This window comes from Labrus bergylta, chromosome 22 (assembly GCF_963930695.1).
Source record: "Labrus bergylta chromosome 22, fLabBer1.1, whole genome shotgun sequence".
Lineage (NCBI taxonomy): Eukaryota > Metazoa > Chordata > Actinopteri > Labriformes > Labridae > Labrus > Labrus bergylta.
This window is the reverse complement of record NC_089216.1, coordinates 9,615,390-9,638,112: the sequence shown is the minus strand read 5'-3', so window position 1 is coordinate 9,638,112 and position 22,723 is coordinate 9,615,390. Positions and strand designations below refer to the sequence as shown.

General features: G+C 40.1%; 1 protein-coding gene across 6 annotated transcripts in view; it reads right to left on the bottom strand.

The window, feature by feature from the left end:
- Positions 1-22,723, bottom strand: part of kcnip4a (potassium voltage-gated channel interacting protein 4a) — a 127,070-nt gene that overhangs the window by 45,797 nt on the left and 58,550 nt on the right. Inside the window, exon 1 of one of the 6 annotated variants that reach the window (XM_020630484.3) lies at positions 4,981-5,445. The exons of the other annotated variants lie outside the window; for them this stretch is intronic. Within the exon in view, the coding sequence (XP_020486140.1) occupies positions 4,981-5,038 (58 nt within the window). The 5' untranslated portion in view covers positions 5,039-5,445. Of the gene's footprint in view, positions 1-4,980; positions 5,446-22,723 lie in introns of those variants that run through there. 6 annotated transcript variants of the gene reach the window in all.

Genomic DNA, 22,723 nt, shown 5'->3' with positions numbered 1-22,723 from the left:
CTATTACGACCATCACTCAATTCAGCTGTTCAGTAAAATGCAATACTGCGTCTTTCATCTGGTCTTTCTCATATAGAACTGTTTGATTTTGCTGCCATCATGTGGAAACTACAAGAATCAACATGACACCAGGTGGCAGACTCTCAATTGAAGCTGAGAAATGGGTCAAAAATAATAGAGAGAGAGAGAGAGCAGATTAAATAATGTGACTATAACTTAACCTTATACAATTATTATACATGTTTTTTTCTTTTACTTTTTTTTGTAATTCTTTCTAAATACTGTCCAGCAGTTGGTTAACATTGAACCACTTACTTAAAGCTTTGCAGGAAAAATATTTTTGGGGAAAAGAAGAAAACTGACTTCATATCTACAACACATTATTCATCAAACATTTCCAGTCTGGTTTCATAATTCTCTGGATATAGTTATTTGTTTTTGATTAGTTACATTATTGGCTTTGGTATCACGTGTGTCATTTCTTAGAATCAATTTAGACCTTGATAAATATCAATCCCAAAAACTGTGAATTTTAACGTAGTATTGACAGAGTGTAGAAATGTAACATTTACTTCACATCATTTTATAGTTCTACAGACGTACCTACCAGGTGTGGATAACATATCGTTGAATACACTCAATGAAAGTGTGGTTTCTCTTTTAGTGATCCAAAATGTGAAAGCGCCATCTGCAGAATAATCTTACAAGTAGCCTCTAAACATAAGACTAATGACGAGCACAGATTTGTATGGATCCAAACTGTCATCTTCATGGCGGTCAAGAAGGAGTAAACACTAACCAGCACTGCACCCTGGTGTCACACTAAGTATCTCCAGCAGCACTGCAGATGTCGGGCATACACGTGTACTATCTCTTCATGTTTCTGCCCCTGCGGATCTTCTCTGAGCAGGAAGCTGCTCATTAATCCACTTCTAAGTGAGCCCCCTTAATACTGGTCAGGGTGCCCTGTGGGAATGGAGTGATTAATTTCACAGGACAAACTCCCATGCCATGATGGGAAACCCAAAACAAGCTTGCAGCCCAAGAGCCAACTGATTCAGCTTCACTCTTCAATTTAAATGCTAATTTAGAGAACAGAAAAGCCAATATAGCATTACGACATTGAGGCTTTGAAGAGGGCTGAGATTACATGTTTCTGATTACAAAGGAAAAGAAGAGAGAGCATACTATAGGTGACCTCTCCTCATTTCATCATCTAAGGGTAGCCTTTGTATATTTGCATATCAGAGAATATGGATATCAACGTTCTTTCCACATTGCAAGGCTTTAAAAAATCTATTACTTATTCCAACTGTAGGGAGAAGAAATCCGTTTTCATTCAAGATCTTTTTCCAGTGGGAGACTTCGGATTAGGCCATATGCTCCTTTGAAATGTAAGGGAAACTTTGTATCCCAGGCATGCTAGAGGATGATCTGCAGTATACAGCAGCAACAATTCAGGAAAATGATGTACCCCCACCAGGCTTTACCATAGTCCATAGAGAGCTTTTCATTGGCTTGTAGTTAATACTTAGTGTCGATATGGTTCAATAGACGTGAGGAGGAATGAGAGTGTTAAAGAACCATCTTGCACCCCAAGATGTTCTGTTAAATCTCTCTCGCATTGTGACGTGCATCAGCAATGCTGACAAAGATGAGTTGGTCTGTGTGAAATGTTGCATGTAGCAGATGGGATGAAAATATCCAATGAGATAAAAGTTAAGTGTTTTAAGCATGTAGTCATTTTTTTTTTAACACTGATTATCTTTAAGTGTAGTAAGTGTATGTCTTCCTTAAAACAGATTTGACAAAGAGTGAGTATGGTTATTGGTGGTAAAGCTAACCTTAACAAATGACAGCTGCTCTCCCTGTGGTCGGCCCGATTTAGGTCTCCATTTGGTTCTGTAAACACCAGAAGGCTTGGTCGGAGACGGGGCCAGCAACAGAGCACATATTGGACACCTCCATTACCCCATGTGTTGATGTCACGAAGACTTCGTCGAAAAGAAAAAGCGATGGACTTTGTAAAACTGAACATGTCAGCGAATGGAAAATAACCAATAGCGCTTTCGTTTGGAAAGCCCCCCGACTACTCCGGACCTCGTTGAACTTATTTCAGTACAGTTTGGTGCTGTTTTCAATAAGTGAAAGGAATGAAAAAACTAAACAAATCAACTGCATTTTATTTTTTGGCAGGCTGAGTCATAGTTAATGTTACGTTGTTCCATTTCGACAGCTCCACTTCTGAGAGCACCTGTCTACCTCCTACACTAACTTCACTCATAAAAGCCTCCAACATCACAAAAACGCAAAACATTCAAAATAAAACAAGGCCAAACAAATCATTGGGTACATTCATAATGATGCTAGCATGGTCTCTTATCTATGGGACATTTGGAGCTCTGTGGGAGCACTCAAAGCCGGGCCGGGGTGAGTTTGAAAAGGAGTTGGAGGGCAAGGTTCTGATGGGTGCTCATTGAACCATTGTCTCTTAAGCGCGGCTATGAAAATTAATAGAAAGCATTAGAGTGGGTAGTGGAGTAGCACTAAAGTAACTCAGGCAGAACAAGTTTTATTTGTCCTCACTCAAAGAGCACTTCATGTTTTGACTCAATGTGTTGAGTGACAAAACATGTGGAAAAACATTCAAACCAGAACTTTTTCAAGCTGGATATCAAAAAGGAAAGATATCGTCTTATTTTCTTTGAACACTTAATTGTTAGTTGCTTTTGGTAAAAAAAAAAAAAAAAAAAAAGAATTTGCTTGTAATGCAATTGAAGTGCAGCTGCTATTTTTCTTGCTATAAATTCATTTTGTGATCATTATTTTAATAAACAGATTGTTATTTCAACAATTCAAACAATTCCATCAACACTTCTAGGACATATGACTGTTTGGACAGTTGTTCTAATATGAATTTTATAATGACAAATAAATAAAACAGAAGGGAATAGGAGAAGGCATGCTTAAAAGATTTGGATAATTTTTGAATAACTGAATCAAACGATTCACCAACTCAAAAGTTGTCAATCACTTTTTTATCAATCAGATGAATAACAAAGATTATATAGCAATATAGCATAGAAAATAAAGTGAACAGCAGGCCATTTAAGCTGTTTCATTTAAAATGCTAAAGTGGTGTTAGTGGGCAGTCATGGAAGATCTGGTATGATGACATTTTTTTTTTTACCAACAGCCTGTTTATATTGGAGGGATTAATTGATTATTTTTTCACATTGGTCCATTAAATAGTACTTGCGGATACCTGGTACAGCCCTTCACTGAAGACCCATACTGATACTGTAATTGGTAGGCTACAGTAACAGAACTACAAACCAACTAAACTTTTCTGAACAATAATGTGAAAATCTAACCAAACTTAAAATGTATACATTTTAATTTTTTTGGCATACATTGCCAGTGAGAATTAAGAACTCCTCACGTCCACCTGTCTGAAAGCAATGATCCAAAAGTCAATGAATTCAGGCGTTATATTTAATCCTCCAACTGCTTTGAACTGTATGTTTGCTACAATACAGCGTAGCACAGCTGCGAGCTTTTGGATTCCCCGCTTCACAAGATCACAGGGGAAACTACAAGATCACACGGGAATAAAGACTATAATGTGCAGACAACAGAGAATGTTGCCTTTCTGAGCTTTTTTTTTTTTTTTTGGTTCATTTGGTGTCTGTTTTGACGTAACGTTGATAAAGTGATAAAATATAAAATCGGGAGTCTGCACATTGCTTGTTTTGAAATTGCCTGGATGATTTATGCATTCCCTTGTCTGACGTCCTGTCCGGTCCAATCTGCTCTGCTGACGCGTTCGTCCAGTAGACTCTTTTGAAAATTAGCTGGGCTTGTATGATAGTTTTCTGTGTGGTGTCTTGACTGTGATTGCAGTTGCTGCTGTGACGATGTAATTTCCTGCAAAAGGATTAACAAAGTACATATCTATCAATTTGGAGCGGAGCGGATTGGTTCTTCTGGCACGCGCCAGAGCATAGCGGGTGAAGTAGAAACACCAGCATTGACTAGAGAGGTCGCGATCAGCTCAGTGCACAGCATGGACGAAATCTGTAAAAGCTTTACAGGTGAAGGTAAGAGTAAAAACCATTCAGAGTTTCCTTTTTGTGCAAGATAACAGCTGAAAAACAAAAAGGTATGGTAATCAACATACTGGTTATCTGGAAAGTAGGCCACGTGTGTATCATCTACAAATGTGTGTATCTATGTTCTCCTTTCTAGGTGCCTGGCTGAGAAAAGTGCTTACAGTGCAGACATCTTCCCATCCTGTGATCTATTGCTTCCTAAGAGTTAGAAAGAGTCCCTCATTCATTTTCCTCTCAGACTCTCTATATCTACATACCCCAGTGAAATATGACTTACTGTACTTTACGTGTCATCCATTCAGTCTCCTTCTCTCCCACTTCAGCACTAAATATAACCTGTAACAGTTACTGTCTGCCGGCTGTCCATTAAATATTGAATCGCCCTCTCATAAAGACACGACTTTCTTGTCTTTATGACAAGCTGTGACGGGGAAGTTGATCAGCAGAGATGTAACATAAGCTTGTGTGTCTGCGCGTTGGCAGAGAGTCGATGTGTCATGCGGCAGTGCGTGTGTGCTGTCAGTGTAAAATCAATGTGAGGAAAGGTAAATGGGGATAAGTCAAGCGAGGTAGTGCATATCAGGGCTGCAGTGTTTAACAAAAGGTGGTGTTTTCAAGTCAATTTCACAGGCTGTTGCTGTGACAACATATATTCACTTTGGATTAGAAATCAGCATATTAATGGAACACTTTACGGACGCAGAAGACCAAAATAAACACACAACAATGCAGGACTTCCTCAGACACAGTCAGACCAATATTAAGTTCAAGAATTTCAACTGGTTGTAACAACACAAAGAGAATTCACAAGAAATTCTTGAGGCAAACTTGTTTAAATGCATCAATTAAAACAGTCTCCTCCTCCTACCTGTCGCTTTGCGTCTTTGTTTCGGCTGAAATGAGAAGATGACCATTAAAGCTCCCATGATGCCCTCCAGACTTTCTGGCTTAGTGATCTGGAAGTCCTGTTAGCTTTCACACACACTTTCACTCCAACTGTAGAGTGGTCTTGATAGTCAAAATGGAACGGGGGGGGGAAAGAAAAAGAGATGCTGCCAGGGAGCCTCACATGAAAAAAAACCAAGCTGCCGGTCCAAACTTCACTTTATATTCATCCCAGCTAGGTGGGCAGTACAAAGTGGAATGGGAGTGGGAGTAAAAACATGCATTGAGTTTTGAATTTGCGCGCATGCCCAGCAGACCCCTCCTTTCCTCTTATTTTCCCGCTCTGAAGAATAAGCTCGCTGACTGATCTCTGCACTGCAAAAAAGGCTTCGTACCAGTTGACCAGCTCGATTAATTGTGCGCTCAGAGAGTGAGCCAGTAGCATGCTGGGTAGAGTGGTACTGCTGCTCTCTACAGCAGGTCCCTTCTCACACGGGGGGGAGAGAGAGAGAGAGAGAGAGAGAGAGAGAGAGAGGGAGAGGGTGGAGGAGAGGGTGGAGGAAAGCAAGGGAGCTCATCCTGGAGATAACCATTAGACCTTACTAGCTGCCTTTTAACTTCACCTCCTGCTGGGGATGGGAGGGGAAAACCATGCTGTGTCCATGACTGAGAGCTCAGGTCGGCAGTTTCACAGAGTAAGTATTTCAATCATTTTAGCAAGCTTTTCTACTGGCTTCTTCCTCTCCAGGCTATATTAAGATGGATTAATGAGACAGGAGACTAAATACCTATGATAATAATAAATCTTCAGGGGATACATGTTTCCAAATCAACAGATAATGGGATCATATTATGAAGCTACACTCACTGGTCAGCATCTTCAGTGAGCTTTTCTTCAACCTTCCAATGCTAAAGAGTCATTTGATAAGCAGATTAATGGGTCGGGACATATATGTGAAACAAACATGAAACACTGAAGTGGATTCATGCTTTCAAACTATCAGGTGATAACTGAAATACCTTACCTTATCTTAAAGGCTTTCTGTGAAGGTCCTAAAAGACAATTTCGTATCTCTAATTGTAATTATGTAAGTCATACAATTTATGTAATCAAGAGGTAAACAGAACAGAACAGTCTGACCCCTACACCTTCAAGAAAACATCTTTGTACTTCACATGAGAAAAAAATCTCTCCCTAACCCAGTAACCTTAGCCGTAGAAAAGAAAATCTCTTTCTTCTATTTGAAACTCATTTCCTATCGGATCACTCTCTCCCCCCCTCTTAAGAGAGAAACAAGATTGCCTCTTCTTGGCTGATCCTGTGGCTGCTTATGTTGCACACTGTGTCTGACTTTAGGAAAGATCCTCAGGATTATGGTGAAGGTCAGGAGGTCAGAACCATTTTAAGGCTCACATCTTCTTCCCTTTCTACCCTTCGCTCACTGCGTGTGAAAAACACAGCAGAGACTCTTGGCTGATGTAACACACCAAAAGAAGAAAATTGAAAGAAAAAAACAACATACTTCAGCTCCCGGTGCCACCCACACACAAATCATTTCATGAACTGTGTGAACAGCAGTCCAATTCAGACATGGCACAGCCAATCACGGCAATCAAGAACCAATTTGCTCCCACTCCATTAACCTGCTTCCTGTCCGACATGTGAACCACACTTAATTTTTTTTTTTAGCTCAAAGGCCTCCCACAGATGTCAGACAGGAAATAAGTGTCATGCTGCAAACATGACACATACATAACCTGGGTACAAAAACACAGAGACACAATATGAAGAAGAATTAAGCGTGGCTGCTCTGAAGGTCAAGGACCTTTGAACGTGCACCTCATTTCTATTGCAATTGGATTCCCCGACTGGAGTCTGACCAGCACTGGATACAATCACTTCAGCGTTATAATACTAACCACCTTGAAATAAAGCCCTTACTAATGAAAAATAGCGAGTTTGTATCAGCTTTCTATGATGTATTACCATTTGTATTAATACCTGGGAAAGATGAGAAAGTGTTTGATTCTTGGAGTCAACCATCACAGACTGTTAACGTTGTACTATTTGAACTTCTTTGAACATTATTATTCAAATCAGGCAAATATTTCTTCTCAGTTATCGAGGTCACACGTGGCTCAATGGAGATTTACAAATAAAGGTGTTACTATGATTGTAAAAAAAAAAAAAAAAGCTCTGGAGTTTTCGCTCCAATCAAGGCATAAAAGGCTAAAAAAATAAATCTTCAATATTTATTCTTGCAGTTTCAGTTTTGAGTGCTGACACTTTATTATTCATTTCTTATCATATCTATAACTACACATATATCCTCAGGTTAAAATATAATGTTCTTACACCACCAAAACCTTATTACAGGTATATGGTAGTACCTGTTTGGAGCCCTTTGGAGGCTAAATAAATGTCCTCTTCTTGTTATGTGGATTTAAAAACAGGTAGGGAATCCCAGAAAGAGATCAAAGTTTTTAAAAACTAAATGTAGGTATCAATGTAAGACGCTTACAAAGGCATAGTCACTTAACATGAAGCTTTAAGCTGCAGCACAAACAGAGGGATGAGATGAGCGTGGCTTTTCAAAGGGTAGCCTAATTAAGTTGGGAGGAGTAATGGCTTTTCATTAAATAAGATACTCCAGAAAATTGGGTGAAATAATCAAATGTCTCTGGGGTAAATGTCTCCTTAGATATACTTTTCCACAACACTTGTGGAAACAATTGACAACAAAAAAACTGATTAAAAACTAATTGCAGCAGCCAGCACAAGTGTTTTGGGAGTGATATTAGGCGGAATTTACGTGCATTGAGAACACTTGTCACGACGAGGTTGCCAAGAACAATCAGGACTGTTAATTTCAAGGGCCAATGTTCAACATGCGATGTGAACATGTGCTTGAAAATGCAAACGCTTGGAGATCTGAAGTGTGTAGGAGCTCTGCTGCCCACAGATCACCTCTGATGACTGTCCATTATCCTAAGTGGTTGGTTTCATACCTTTTTTTCTCTTCCCGAATGGGGGCTTACTTTCTTTCTTTTTTCAGGTAATCAATTTTGTTGCTATATTCAGCTGTCATTAAAAGGCTGTTAGTCTGTAGGTGTATCTGACTCAGACTGGCAATCAATGGGTGGGTTGTCGCCCCCGCAGTCTTTTGAAGCAAGGTGTGCATTGACAAATGGACATGTGGTCCAGCTATCGCCTGAGAGAGCTTGTGAACAACAGCTTATGTTTGATGAAAAAGATTACTCAGACAGGGCCAGCAGTTCAAAAGCGGGCCAGAACTGAACTTGTGTGCTATGGAACAACCTTTTGCTCACCGCTTGCAAAAATGGTACAAAGGGAATTCATGATGACTAAAACTAACCAAACTCATTCAGGACTTTCTTTTGGGCAACAAAAAAAAAAAAAACATGGCCTCAAATTTAGAGTTGCCCAGTTTCATCCTGGCCTTTTACTATATTGCTGCAAACAGCCCTAGTATGTGCTGGTGGCCACAGTCTAATGAAGAAGACCTTGATTTTCTGCAGTCCTAAACCTTACATTTTGCCTTTTTGACATGGACTTCTAATATATCTGGCAAGATGTTGAATAATGAATATGTAAAATTAAAGGGATTTCAAACTGTACAGCAGGTTAATGTTGATTGTCTCGGATAAGTCTCTATATATTTATTGCAATTCCTGCATCTTTATTAGCCCAAGATCTCCTCTTCATGACATCATATTTGGAATACATGCAGACATGTTTCACATCTGTCTTAATAACCTTATTATTTTATTAATTTACTACATACATTTAATATTGATTTGCTGGTTGGATGTTTTTACAATGGCTTAGTTACTTTTCATGCATTACAATGTGTCTCCACCAGAGAAACAGTGTTATTTTTGTCCACTAGGTGACAGCAAAAGAGCTTTTAGTCTGTCAGCTTGGCATAACATGGTCCTTCTTCTTTCAGGATGATCAGTTTGAAAAAAAAAATTCTATTCAAAACAAACACTATCCACCAAGCTAATTCAACTGATTTTCAAGCATAAAAGCGTCAATCTCATTTTCTTGTATTACAACAAAAGATAATATACGCCCTAATCCATCAGCGTCGCCTCTCAGAGTGACACATACAAGCAGCCTGATCAATACAACTCATTTAGGAAACCTGTTCTACAAAGACAGGATGAGTTAGTGTCATTTGATGTATTGAGTGCCAAAGACTGACACAAAAGATCTGACTAATTTGAGTTACATTTCTCCTGCAGCTGGCGGACTGTGATGACCAGATAATGGCTGCCTTCGAGCACCTCCTGACATGCGCCACCACTTGAGGAAATATTGACTTGAATGTATGATTACATAAGAGTCCATCTCATAGGAGATTATTGTTATAGAAGTGCTATAACAGCAAGGACTTCAAGCATTGTTCTTCATAGAGTTTCATGAGTTCAAGAAATATTTAGGGTAACGTTCAAACAGGTTTAAGTAAAACAACTAAAGCACAATATAAACAAGTTTTTCAAATGTTGGAGGACTTTAGTAGGTACGTCCTGCTTTACAAAAGGAATTGACATATTTTAAAGAACGTAACCAGCCCTTATAGTTGTAAACACTGACTGGTAATGCCTAAAATCAAAGGGTATATTGAACATATGTATAAGATATTCAAGTGAGCAAACTATAGTACCTCTGTGTAAATGAAAAAGTGAATGCCTCTGGTTTTACATACCATTGGTCTACATAGGCACAGATATGATCCAAGATGATGTAGCAGAGACGTTATGTTTGTGAAGAACAGAAAGCGAATGAGTGAATGTACACCACGGCTTCATACAATGACTGCACAACAAGGGTGCAGTAGTGTTGTATTTAATATCTGTCAACAAGCAGACGCATTATTCAGGTGGACTCGGTTCATTTTTCATTTGAAGTGTGGCAAAAATATTTTGTGTTTTGTATATTGCTTTTATTTGTCCAATTATTCATTTTAAATGTTTCTTTTATGTCATTCGGCCATGGATGTATGTAAAAAAAGATTTTCTCCTGATCAACTGAAAAATATAGAAATAAAATACTGACAGAGCAAGCCAACTATCATAGAATCATGCAACAATCAACTAGCAGAGAACAGTGTCAGGGTTTCTTTCTTATCTTTCATACAGCACCGTATGTCATCTTGAATCTCTTGCCTCTTCAGTTAACCTAAAAAAGTACAACGTTTCCCATATGAAGATTTGATCACATTCATTCATGTATAAGAAATACACTTCCATCTTCTGGTCAGTAGAGGGCGCAATTGATTTACCTTGCCAAACATGTGTCCTCCAGAACACTTCATCTTCAAACCCATCTGAGAGAGGTATCAGGTTCAACTTTAAGTTGTTTACTTTCCGACAATATCATGTTTTCTTGCAGAGAGAATCAGCGATATGGTTCTTTTGTTCCTTTGTAAACAGTGTTTGGATCCAAAGCACTTTACCTTTGAACAACTAAACAGGACATGTGCCATAGATTTTACAACAGAGATTAGGGGCCCTTGAGGAAAAGGACAATGTAAATAACAGAGAGCAGAGAAGCTTTCCTTTTCATTCCATGACGTCGTATACGGCCTGCCGAAAGCACCCTGCAAGGTGTCAGCACTCTTTTCTAAAACAAACCATAAATCTTTCATTTTCCAAAATGAACTTAAAAAAACTGACTGCTGCTAGACTGTTGAGGAGAACTCTGGGAAACAGTCAGTGCTTTCCTTCAAATTTTTGTTTTCTATCACCAAGAACTGCAAGCAAAGCAGCGCTGGAAAAGAGGAAATGGAACGGAAAAGAAAGCGGTTCATATTAAGCTTTTTTCAGATGGAAAGTCATCAGCGTGAGACCAAATGGAGAATTGTTAATGAATAGGGATTTTTTATCCTGCATACGGAGGAAGATGCTGAAAGAAGCAATACAGGAAATGGTGTTGTGGGCTATAGTGTATATGGAAAACAGAAAGATGGCTTTGTGGTTCTCCTTTGTTATGCATTAAGCACTTGATCGCTTATGCAGAGAAGCAGCTAATGATACGAGTGCAACATCAGGAAAAACCAACAAAAAGCAGTTGGCAGGTGAAGGATCAACACCCAGATGCTCATTTGGGGACTCTGCAGCCTGCTGTTTCTAATTAAGGATCAATTTAGAATGGTCTTTAGAGGGCAGAAGGCTCACAGCGGGTGCAGACGTTGTCAAGAGGCAGATTTCCAGAGCCCAAAGGCTGCAGTAGATGATGATGATGAGCCAGTCTGCTTATACATCTTTGTACAGTTAACGTCACACGTGATGGATGGCTGTGTGCTGCAGAAGCAGAAATCACAGCAATGATGATGCAACAGCGCCTGTAAAATGTTTGCCAGTAAATTCACACTCAGCACTTTATTTTCCCTGCACAGACCACCAAGAGCGTCTCCTCCTCCGTCTTCCCGACTCTGATTCAACCACAATATGTTGCTGCAGATGCAACGGGCTAAGCGACCTGCCCAGATGGTCTGAATCAGTGGGCATTGGACCTTGCGGTGAGCATTGCATCCAAGTATCATCAATCAGTGGACAAATACCGCCCAGTGAAAAGGTTATTCAGCTTCAAATGGTGGCACAAAAACAAAAGGCTAATTTCTGCAACAGTGCCGAGCACGACGGCTCGGCCACTTTCGTGTTTATTGATCCTTCTTTCTCTTCTGACATTAAGTAATGGCTTATAAAATATCTCCCTACTATGTGTAAAGAAGTAGCTCACTTGTTTGGGAACATCTAGAATGAATAATGAAAAAGCCTTGGCAGGCGATATTGCGGGCTTTGATGCACACCATTACTTTAGGAAGATATGTTGCTTTTTTTGTGATGTGTTTATAGATTTAAAAAACATTGGAAAAAAACTATTTTCTGTCCTCTTTACTTTGTACAGTTGCTGACGAAATGAAAAAGGTGTATGACTCAGCATTTTGTTATTGATGCATCCAAGTACAGAACTTTCCTGAAGCTATAATAAAAAGTGAGGAGCTGGCCCTAGTCGTAATTCAAATCAAGCTGCTCTGGCGCACCATTAAACTCATCCTCCAAATTGGGTACTATTGAGAAAAAAAAAGGGAAAACAAATAACTTTTCATGACTGCAGTTTGACTGCAGATAACACAGATTGGAGAAGAAACTTCTCAAACTGTGCACCAGTGTTTATACTCTGTCAAAAATGGATGCAAGCCAAGTGTTTACAGTTGGACTGAGTCCCGATGGCACCCGGTCGAGTGGATCTGTCATTATCACAGCCCCACCTGCTGCCATTGTGCACCCTTTAGGCCCGGCCTGAGCCACATTCTTTTATTACACCCTGACATGGAGCTGCTGTCTGTGTGACACCCAGCCTGCTGTTACAGATCAGTGTTCACCGAGCCGTAGAGGAAGTCAAAATGTGTCCAAAACTTGAACTGAGCATTACTTCAAAGCTGCAAGGCTGGTGCTTTTCCACACAGTCAGGTGTGAAATCCATCAAGTCAAGGTAAAACACATCAAATGGTTGCAAGAAGATCAACATCTTGCCTTTCTCCCTTCCTTACAAAATGGATTTTGCATTTCAGCAGCCTAATGTTCAGCACTCCTCACACTTGATTATCCAAATAAAGGAGTATGAAACAGACACGCTGAGATGTGAAAAAGTGGAAGAGCACATGCAGTCTTGTGATTGCCGCTGTTAGTGCGGGGCCAAAAATATAGCTAAATAAGCAATCCACAAGCTAGATGAAAACTTCATTTAATGCTCCTTTGAATCTGAGAGCTCCTAAACCCCAGGAGATGCACACATTACTCTTCATACCAATTCATTTCAGCAATACATTCTATCATTCTGTGCAACATTTGAGCCAATTGGGCTCTGTTTGTAATAGCAAAAGAGCAATTTAGTCCTCTGCATGAGAAACTTCTAAAACGTTTTATTAAAAATGCACAGTTTAATCCACCTGCTTGGTTTCACTCACATGTCTTGTTCAGCTCAGAGGGTGGGGATTCATACAGGATGTGAGGTTACATAGGAGAATGAGCACAGCGGTAGTTCCTGCACATAAAGAACGTGTAACGAGGCTTTCATGATTCTAGTGCTCCCCTAGCCAAGAAAAACAGAGAGCTAAAGCACTTCTTTCATTTGTATACAATTTGTACGGACAATGTTCTCTTTGTTCTGATTGAAAGCAAAGCAATATGAGTACAAGGAAATAGAAGTGAGGACCTAAATGCAGATGCTGAACGGAGTAAAGAAAATAAAGGACTTCTCTAGGTTATTTTTCAAATGAAAAGGCTTACAGTCAGGCCCCTGCTGTTCAGAAGGCAGGTTCAAGGTTCAAACAAGCAAAAAATCCCGAGGGGGAAGGCAGGCAGGCAGGCAGGCAGGTCAAAACAAGGGTAGCACATCTCAGGCAGAAAATCAGGAACAGGTACAGATGGCTGGAACTCAAGTGCACCAACAGCACTGACAGCTTGGAAAACTGGCAAATGGCTGGTAGGCTGGAGAGAGATGGGTTTGCAAAGAGCCTCAGGAAAGCATAGACCTTAGGATATGAGAAGTCGCTGGAGGACTCAGAGGCAGGCAGAGAATATACTCTAAAAAACAGAGAAAGGCACTCCAATGACTGACACAGACAGATTAGTTTATGTGTCATAGAGGGTCTGGAGTTTTAGTTGAAGGAATACAGTATAACATGCAGTGATTTAAGGTGGTGCAACAGCTTCTTAAAACATGTCTTAATTTATCTTAATGTTGCTGCTCCATGAAGTAAACCATGGATCACGAACAGTGTTACAGCTGCAGTACAGCACAGTATTTCAGAGTGTTTCTTATTGTTTTGTTATTATGGCTGTATATTCGGTAAGTCCATTCTACGGTTGTATGTCCTTTGTGATGTCATCACCCTGTTGCATGTCATGGGCTAAGAGACACCATTTCTCTGCTGTTCTGCTTCATCTCTAACCATCTCTTTAAAAAGGTCATTTCTAAAAATATTTAAGTTTGATACTAAATTGCTGCATTTCTATTTGAAAGCAAGACTGAAAGATTCCCAACTTTTTATAAACAGATTTAACTGTGTTTTCAAGTTACAGCTATGACAAATTCTCAAAACAAGCTACAGCACCGGTAGCACAAATGGAAAAGGTGGCACAGCCGTACTCTTGGATGGCGACACCTTTAACAGCTAGTCACAAACAGAACCATGAATGACACATTCATCAAGTGTCTCGGGCCGCAATCTCATCTAAAATCTATTAGGCGGGCTCTGATGACAGCTTATCACCAGCAGTGACAAGTGAAACACTAACCGTGTCAATGATGCCAACGCTGCGGTGAAACTCAAGCCCCTCCCGACATGCATCACGCCTCTTCTATAAATAAACCAGGGAGTGTGGGTGGAGGGGGAAACCCTTTTCCCCGGGTAAATGGTGAAACATGTTGCAAGCATTCTTCCTCCACACACTTGCAGCATGTACACAAATGCTATTTGTGCCTGCTGCTATGGGTAACAGTGAAGTATTACCTCTCATATCAAGGCCAGATTAGGTGTCAAGGGTGGGAAGTTAAAGAATGTTTTATGCCAGTTACACTTTTGGGAGCTCAGAAAGAGTGATTACCATTCATTCATTCCATTATCAGTCCTAGCTGATGGACTGCAGATGGTTACGATGTGAAAAAAATGGAGTGCACAACAAGATTAGAGGAAGATTCCTTGAAAAGATGTGATATCCAATTTAAAAGCTGAACTCCAGCCAACAGCTTTGGGCCATTAATTCATGTAGAGTGGGGAGGGATACATCCCGGTGCCTTTGTTTCCAGCCTCCGCAAATCACTAAACTATGCTTGGATTTAAATAGTTCAATTGTGGATTGTCTAAGGTTCCCAGCATATGTTTGATATGCAATAAAAGACACCAATCAATCTACAAGCAGTCTAAGGTATCATCCAATCACACAACTCTAACCACATTCACTACAGTATGATATGCATACAGGAAGGCTGTGCCAGTCAACGTTCTCTTATTGGTTTTTTTGTGCCTTTTTGTCCCCTGGCTGTAGCACAAATGTTCAGAATCTGCAGTGACAGAAACTGAGGTTGAGCACCGCTGGCTGCTGATTGTCTTCCGAGTGGATGCTACAGTACATATTCTGTCAGGCGTGTTAAGTTGCACACACTCCGCAAAGACAGCGGGGAACAAAAGCTGTGATTAATGCTGCTGGCATGTCTTAACATGTTGAGAAAAAGGAAAGGCGACTGCTTCTGTACAAAATGCATTGTAGAGATTCCAGCAGCAGTGGATGTGGAAGTTGTCAGGGCAATAAACAAAAAATACGGCATTTCCTCAGGGGCTTGGCTCAGTCAGTTATGGCTTCCTTTATGGCTTGTGACAGTTAGCTGACCACTTGAATTTTCCATTCTCATTAAGTGTGTCTAACAAATGAAACAGTACAACAATGTTGTCTTCATCAAGATGCCTCAAATCCTTTCCACAGAGTCAAAGTCCTGTTCTTATCAAGCTGTAATCACGTTCCATTTATTTCAATTAATCTTTCAACACCACCAGAGGCAAAACGATGCAATATTTCACAAAGACAGCACAGACAACAAGTGTGACAAATGAGGTGAAAATAAACAGAATCTCAAGAGAAACAACATTCCTATCCTGAATCTTGCCTCAACTTCACATATCCAAAGTGTTCTTGCTAACCCTTTGAGGTTCTAATAAGCGCAGGTTAAGACACTATTGGCTGGAAGGAAACTAAATCAAGCTGAGTAACCGTTGAGTCTTTAAGTCAATAGAATATGATTTGAAATCTGGTTGAAATCTCAAAGATATCTTTTTGTTTTTTTACTCAGCATCAACATCGTTTTTTTGAGTCAATGAAGAGTGGGAACAAGCTGATAAGGAATGTGATACTGTGAGACCAGGTTGGAAAACACAATGTTTTTCTGACCTTGACATGGGAATGTGAATGCAAGAATTGAACGTAAATGATAAAGACAATTTGGTGTACACATTTTTGACAATTAGATAACTACAAAAGAGTGAAAATCCAATTACTTTTCATTATGCCTGATTAAGTTACAACCCCACATTCATCACTGTGGTGTGTAAGATGATACAGTAGGCAAACCACCGATGCAAGTGTGCAACACAATGCAAGCCAAGCATAACTGAGCACACATACCTATGAATTAATTACACAGCAATCATCTCCTTTGTAACTGCGACTGTACACACGGTGTCTTTCATCTTCCAGAGGCCTTAGCATGTTCTTTCAAGCTCAAGGTCAAGGTAACTTTTAAATCCACCTCCTCATGATACTATAGCGTCTGACCTTAAACCCCTACAGAGGCTATTTCCAGAACCAGCTCATGCACGGTGAACCCCGCAGAACAAGGTTGAGTTTCTGCTCATAAAAATTACATGGGGTTAAATTGACAGGCAGGGATGTCAGACTGAATAATGCACTGCATGGTAAATACTGAGAGAGGACTGGGTACTCCTCGTCACTGAGAGGTTTCTGTTCGATGTAAGGTAAGCATAAAACTCTGAATGTTCCCTGAGGGTGGCAGTTAATGGTTCAGAAAACATTTGAAGAGGGAAGTCAGAAGCGCTGACATACTGATGCCGGCAGCTGGGGGTGCTTAAGTCGTGTTATGAGTTTGGCATATCTTGATTAAATGATTCAGTCAAGGCTCATTGATATCCATATGTTGAAGTGAAGCAGCATGTGGTGAGAAGACAAATTAAAAGAGAGACTTGTTGCAAATGAATGTGAATTAAAGATGGATTTAGTGCGGAACAGGCCTGTTGTGCAGAGGTCAATAGGGCCAGAATGGTATTCAAAGGGACTGCTAATACTTCGAAAGAGCATGAATGTATTGATAGTGAATTGTCATTCATTCTTAATAATCTGTTAAAAAAAATCCAACCCTTGGGTGCCGATAGCCAAGTGGTTAGGTTAGTGTGATCACCCCACATTCACTGACATGTGGCTCTTTTCCTGCTTCTATATCCACTGTCCTGTCTCTTTAAAAAAAAAAAAAGATAATAATAAGTACAATAAATAAATCCTGCCCTGTATTTGTTTTTATTTTGTCCTCCTGCACAGCATGCTGGGATTGCACAAAATGTTAATTTCCAAAACATTAACAAAAACAAAACAGAAAACCTCACCTCATATAAGTGTGTACTTAATGATGAATTTCAGCTGTAATGTGTTCACTAAGAGCAGCATGGGAACCCTTGTTCAACAACAAAACTTATGAGAAGCACCTGGAACAACTAAAGAGACCGAGACAACTCACACACAAACATCTATGGTGATGCAAGGCCACTGCAAAGGCACACACACAATAATTACAAAAACAAGCGAAGAGCCAAACGCTCACAGTAAGAAGCATCAAAACAACAACAGAGGGCGTCAGGTCAACGGGTTGCATTGACCGAGAGTTACTAAGAAAAGTGAAATACAACAGAAATACAAGCGATTCAAAATGACTTCTTGGAAACTAAAAACGTAACCACAATATGACACAAATCAAGCTCATATACATACAGACGCTCCAGCTCTTTTAGTTTCGAGTTTATGTTCTTAGGAGGGGGAGGGGGCTCTCTGCCCAGGAGCTGGTTGACTAATAAACCTTCCATGGATTCTTTTAGGGTTTTTTTTTTCCATGGCATGAAAACTCTCCTCCAGCTGAACTCGGGACTACTCAAAAAAATTGCAAGTTGCAGTTTCAGAGTCATGTTGTGTGTCTATGTGGTGCCATCAAATGAATGTAACACACAGACACACACACACACACACACACACACACACACACACACACACACACACACAGTATGGCTGTCTTAAATGTATTCCTTTTCCCATACAGTACTCCTCCATTTCCACCCACAGAGTATGACAAAGCAGAGCAGGTAAAAACATTCCAGCGTATCTCTGCTCACCTGAGGGATGGATTCTTCTTCAGAGTCTAGCACTAGTGCACTGTGGGACGTGACAGCATGGGCTATAGCTGCTAGGCTTTTCATGGTTTCAGTTTGAAGGCAGTACAAAGTGTAGGCATACAGTTTCTCTTGCAATTAAAGGACTAACTTCGATTTTACTGTTCGCAGAGGTCAATTAAAGTAACCAACTCTGCTGGTTTACAAGCACAAGTGAAGGTTTAATGAGAGACAGACTCCGACTGCAGAGAGTACTGTTTTGTATGCATTTGTCACAGCGGTGTATAATCACAAGCTGCTCGAGTGTTAATGTGTTCATTTTCAGAGAACAGGAGAATTAGCTTCAGCAGAATTTTTTGAGGCGGCGTGCAACCACACAGCAGAGCTCAGGTTTGTGCATCCTCTGGGAAGAAAGAAATGGCCCAATGGGAGACTTTTAGTGCAATTAGGTAACTGCTGCATTCTCTACTTTATTACCAGTTGGTCCAAATGTCTAATGTTTAGATGTGAAAGAATAAGAAAAACAAAACTTAAAGCAGTAAATACAAATAGCTTTATAAATCAGAATGAATCTTTATTTAATAAAATTATAAACTTACTTATATGTATTCCTTTGATAACTTGTATACATTGATTCACTTACTAAAGGCAACTGGGTAGTGAAGTGAGAAAATCTGAAAATGAACAACAAATGAAAATGACAGACCTGCTAAATTATTGGGCATTTTGTGACAACAAACACGAGTTTGGCTCCTGGTTCTTCTGAATCGTCAAATTTGCATCGATTGCTCACTCGGTCAGATGGACCAATGACTGCCAACTGGAATGACACCTCTGTCCTACTGTTGCTTACTTATTTCCATTGTTCTCTTTTTTTTCTTCTGGATTAATCACTTGTGCACTCAGTTAGCTGGATTTAAACAGCACATTAGCACGGAAGCAAAACAGAGCATCTCATTCGATACTATATTTAAAATATCAATCTGCACATTCTCCTTTTCGCTTGATGTACCAGAAAAAGGAGAACACGGGCATCAAGCGACAGTGAGTACACACACATTTGTTTGCACGCCATTTGACAGCTATTTGAAAGCAATCTGAAATTTCACAGGTTCGATAATGATCTTTATTTGCAGCTGTAAGCAGGCAGCCCTTCAACACGAGGCCTGTTATTGCAGGTGTCTGCATGCGTTAAACATCCTGCAGGTAAACACTGACTCTATCTGAACTGTGATGCTGTATTATAGCCGCTCTGACATCTAGAAAACATCACAGTGACTCTGCGATTTCATAATGTCTCGCTGAAGCTGTGCAGGAAGGGTTAAAGACTGCATCAAACACTTGCGCTCAGAAAGCATCATAAAATCCCATTTCATGGGCAAAGTATGGCGTCACAGCTCGGTTCTAGATCTGCGCTTGGGGGGGGGGGGGGGGGGGGGGGGGTCAATAGGCAATCAATGAATTTCATTTCCCATCTTCAGAACTCAGCGACGGCAACAGACCACACTCACTGGAGAACTGAGCAGATATTGTTCTCTGTAGCAGGCACTTACTGTAGGTATGAGGCTAGGATTTGAAGCTTACGGGACAATGTGTTCCAATTATATGATTTGAGAATACTTGAATGCACCGAGAGAATCTATGGGTGTTTCATGGCTGAGCAACTAAAACCCACGACTTTTAGGCTTTAAACCAATGAATAACAGATATATTCAATGTGAATTTACATGTTTAAAATTAATAATTCATACTCCATTTGTCTGTTCTTTTGTGATGTGAAATATTTTATGCCTAAATTTGAGTCATCTGTTGAAAACATCACATTTTACTTGACTCTACAAAGCTAAGTTGAGACAGAGCCAGCCCCCCCCCCCCCCCCGATCCGTCCAAGGCAGATCTCCTTTATCGCCTGCAGGATTGTAAAACCTTTAAACTCAGTCAGGAACACACTCTCTTTTCATTCTTGCCCTCAGACAAGGCTTACACATCAATTATTCACATTCTTCCATTTGCCAGAAGAGGGAAATTGAATTTAAAACCAATAAAATCTTGGCACAACACAAATCACGGCGAATCAGGGCTCAATTGTGTAAAGAGAAGGTGCAAAAAGGTAACGGTCCTTGTGTTTGTTGGCTTTTTTTGTTTGTATCAAACGGCAGCGACTAATATGAAATAATAATGAGAACACAATTGTGTTTATGGTGAACGTGAAGCCTGTGTGTTTTGTATGCTGCCGTGTTGGACTTTGCTAGATGAGCGGAGTCATGCTGAGGTTATGAATAAGAGATCAGCAGAGACACGAGCAATGATCTCATACATATATTTGACTTATTATGGCTCCAACTTCACCTCATGGTTAGGAAACTGCTCAGTCTAACTATGTTTCGGTAAGATCTGAAAATAAAGTCATGATTGTTGTAACCTAACTGACTATTTAAGATCTCTCTCTCTCTCGCTCATTAAATGTAATGGGGAATTCAAACTCCATAATATGTTGTGCTGATGTCGGCTTTTTCGATGCATTGTGACAACCCACACATGCAGACGTTCCCTTGGAAGTGTTCAGGTATTATATTTTTAGTCCTGTTCTGTCAAAGCAGGTGCACGAGTAGCAGCAGCAGCCTTGCCACAGTGACATGAACCCACTAACAATCCCATTGAGAGGCACTCTATAAAGCCTATGCAGTGACCACCTGCTATGGAAGAAGAAGAAAAACATGGCTGTTCTAGTTCAACAGAGGCGAAAACTGCCTGTGTATGTGGATGTCATAAAAGAGCGTCATAAATTCCAACAGCATCAACAAACTTGCATGCAGAATGAGTTTGCAAAGGATCAATAAAAATTCCACTTTTAATGGCCCGGTCATCAATTATATTGATAGAGCATTTTATCACTGAAGTAAGGGCAATCCGTATAAGCATAGGTTGTAATACAGCAAGGGTTATAAAACAAAGGTAGTCAATCAGGGCAGCAGGATGTGACATGAATACAAAGTGAAGCTGCTGGGCAATAATCATCTTCTATCTGGGTCAGTCATAATGGGACTAAAACTACTTTTTTTTTTTTTTAGATTCAACTGTTTAACAACACAAATTGAGCTCACTTGCTTACAGTAACGAATGTAATTGGTTATTCTTTGTTTTTGTTTTTTTTCCCACATCAGATAGACAAAAGGTCTAAAAAAAAAGTGTGTGCAGTTGGCAACACACACTCATCTGTGCACTAATAACATCCACCTTTTCTCTGGGTCTGTTCTACTTCAGACAAAATAAGTTGCCAACAAATTGAATTGTCAATAATTGGTGCACACAAGCCCTTGTGGTCTCTCCCCTCATTCGCTCCACTACCTGCAAGATTTGTGAGAGAAACCTTGCTTATCATGGGATTGTGTCAGTAATGTGCGAGCATTTGAAGAGAAGGCATGGTGGATGTCCATCCAATCATTATTGACAATCACCTCAACAGTTTTTTTCTGTGATTTACGATTTTGTTCTTTACCACAAGACCATTCTTCTAAAACTTCATCTCCTTCTTTCCTTCCTATCCGTTTATCTTCCCCCACTCCCGATACTAAACAGTGGGACAAACTCTTACCATATCATGGTAGTAACCACGCTACACATTCAAATAAAATCATCTGTCTTACATGAACACAACTCCTGTTCAACGCCGAGACAAGAACCACCTTGAATGAAGACTTTAAGAGCCATGAAGTTATTGTACAAACCATTATCTGACTAGTCCGCTAATTGATGACTATCAAAATAGTCATTGGTTACACCTTGCAAGTGCTTGCATAGCTGTTGGAATTGTTGCCCAGCATGAATCCTTTTCTGTACATTGTTCTTGACTTTAACGATTGATAAACTAAACGCAGAGGTCTCCTCCTCTCAAAGACAAAAATCCTTCTGTAATAAATATAGCTAAACAATTATGAATAAAGCGGCTTCATGTTAAAAATCTGAGTTTTTCCAAAAGTCTTAAGCTTAAATAAATGAGAAAGATGTGTCAAAAAAAGTAATGGGGCGCTGGATAGCCTAGCGTTTTTTATCGCTTGCCCAATATACAGTTTTTATTTGTTATTTTTCAGTTGTGTCAAATGTGCTAAAGGGTGGAATTAACACCTCTTCATGAATGTAACCCGAGGACATTTCAATCTAAACACCCAGACTACTTTCACATATCATATATTTACCTTCTGACCCTCCCGCTTTCTCATTTTTTTTAAGGGATTTACCCGATCATCCACTGCAACGGTCTGAGCCGCTGAGCTCATTGATCGTCGCGTTAAAAGGACGAGTAATTGGGAGCGAGGACTGCGCTGTGATTGCCTCTGGGCTTCTTCAGGATCAATTTGTCTGCTTGTCACTTGATGGTCAGGCTCAGAGCTCAGTGTGGGGCAGAGGAAGACGCCTGGCTGGAAATGTGATCCCTTCGTGACGTGTTGAGAGCTTCCCCTCGTTGTCTGTTTGTGTGAGTTTGCTTGCTGACGGGTGAGTGTCTTTTCCTGTTTGTTTGTGCGACTGGGCACCGCAGCGCTGACGATCGATAACGAGACTCCATCTGTTTGAGTTGTTGCTTTAAAAGAATAGTATTAGGATGTGGCTCGCTGAATTTGGTTGTATTAAAACAGCTTTTATTCCCTATGATATGAATTCATACTGTAGCAGTATTAATGTAAGTTTCATATGTTTTTCTTAGGGAAGTTAAAACCCCAACAAAAATCAATATATCCTCTTCAGCTG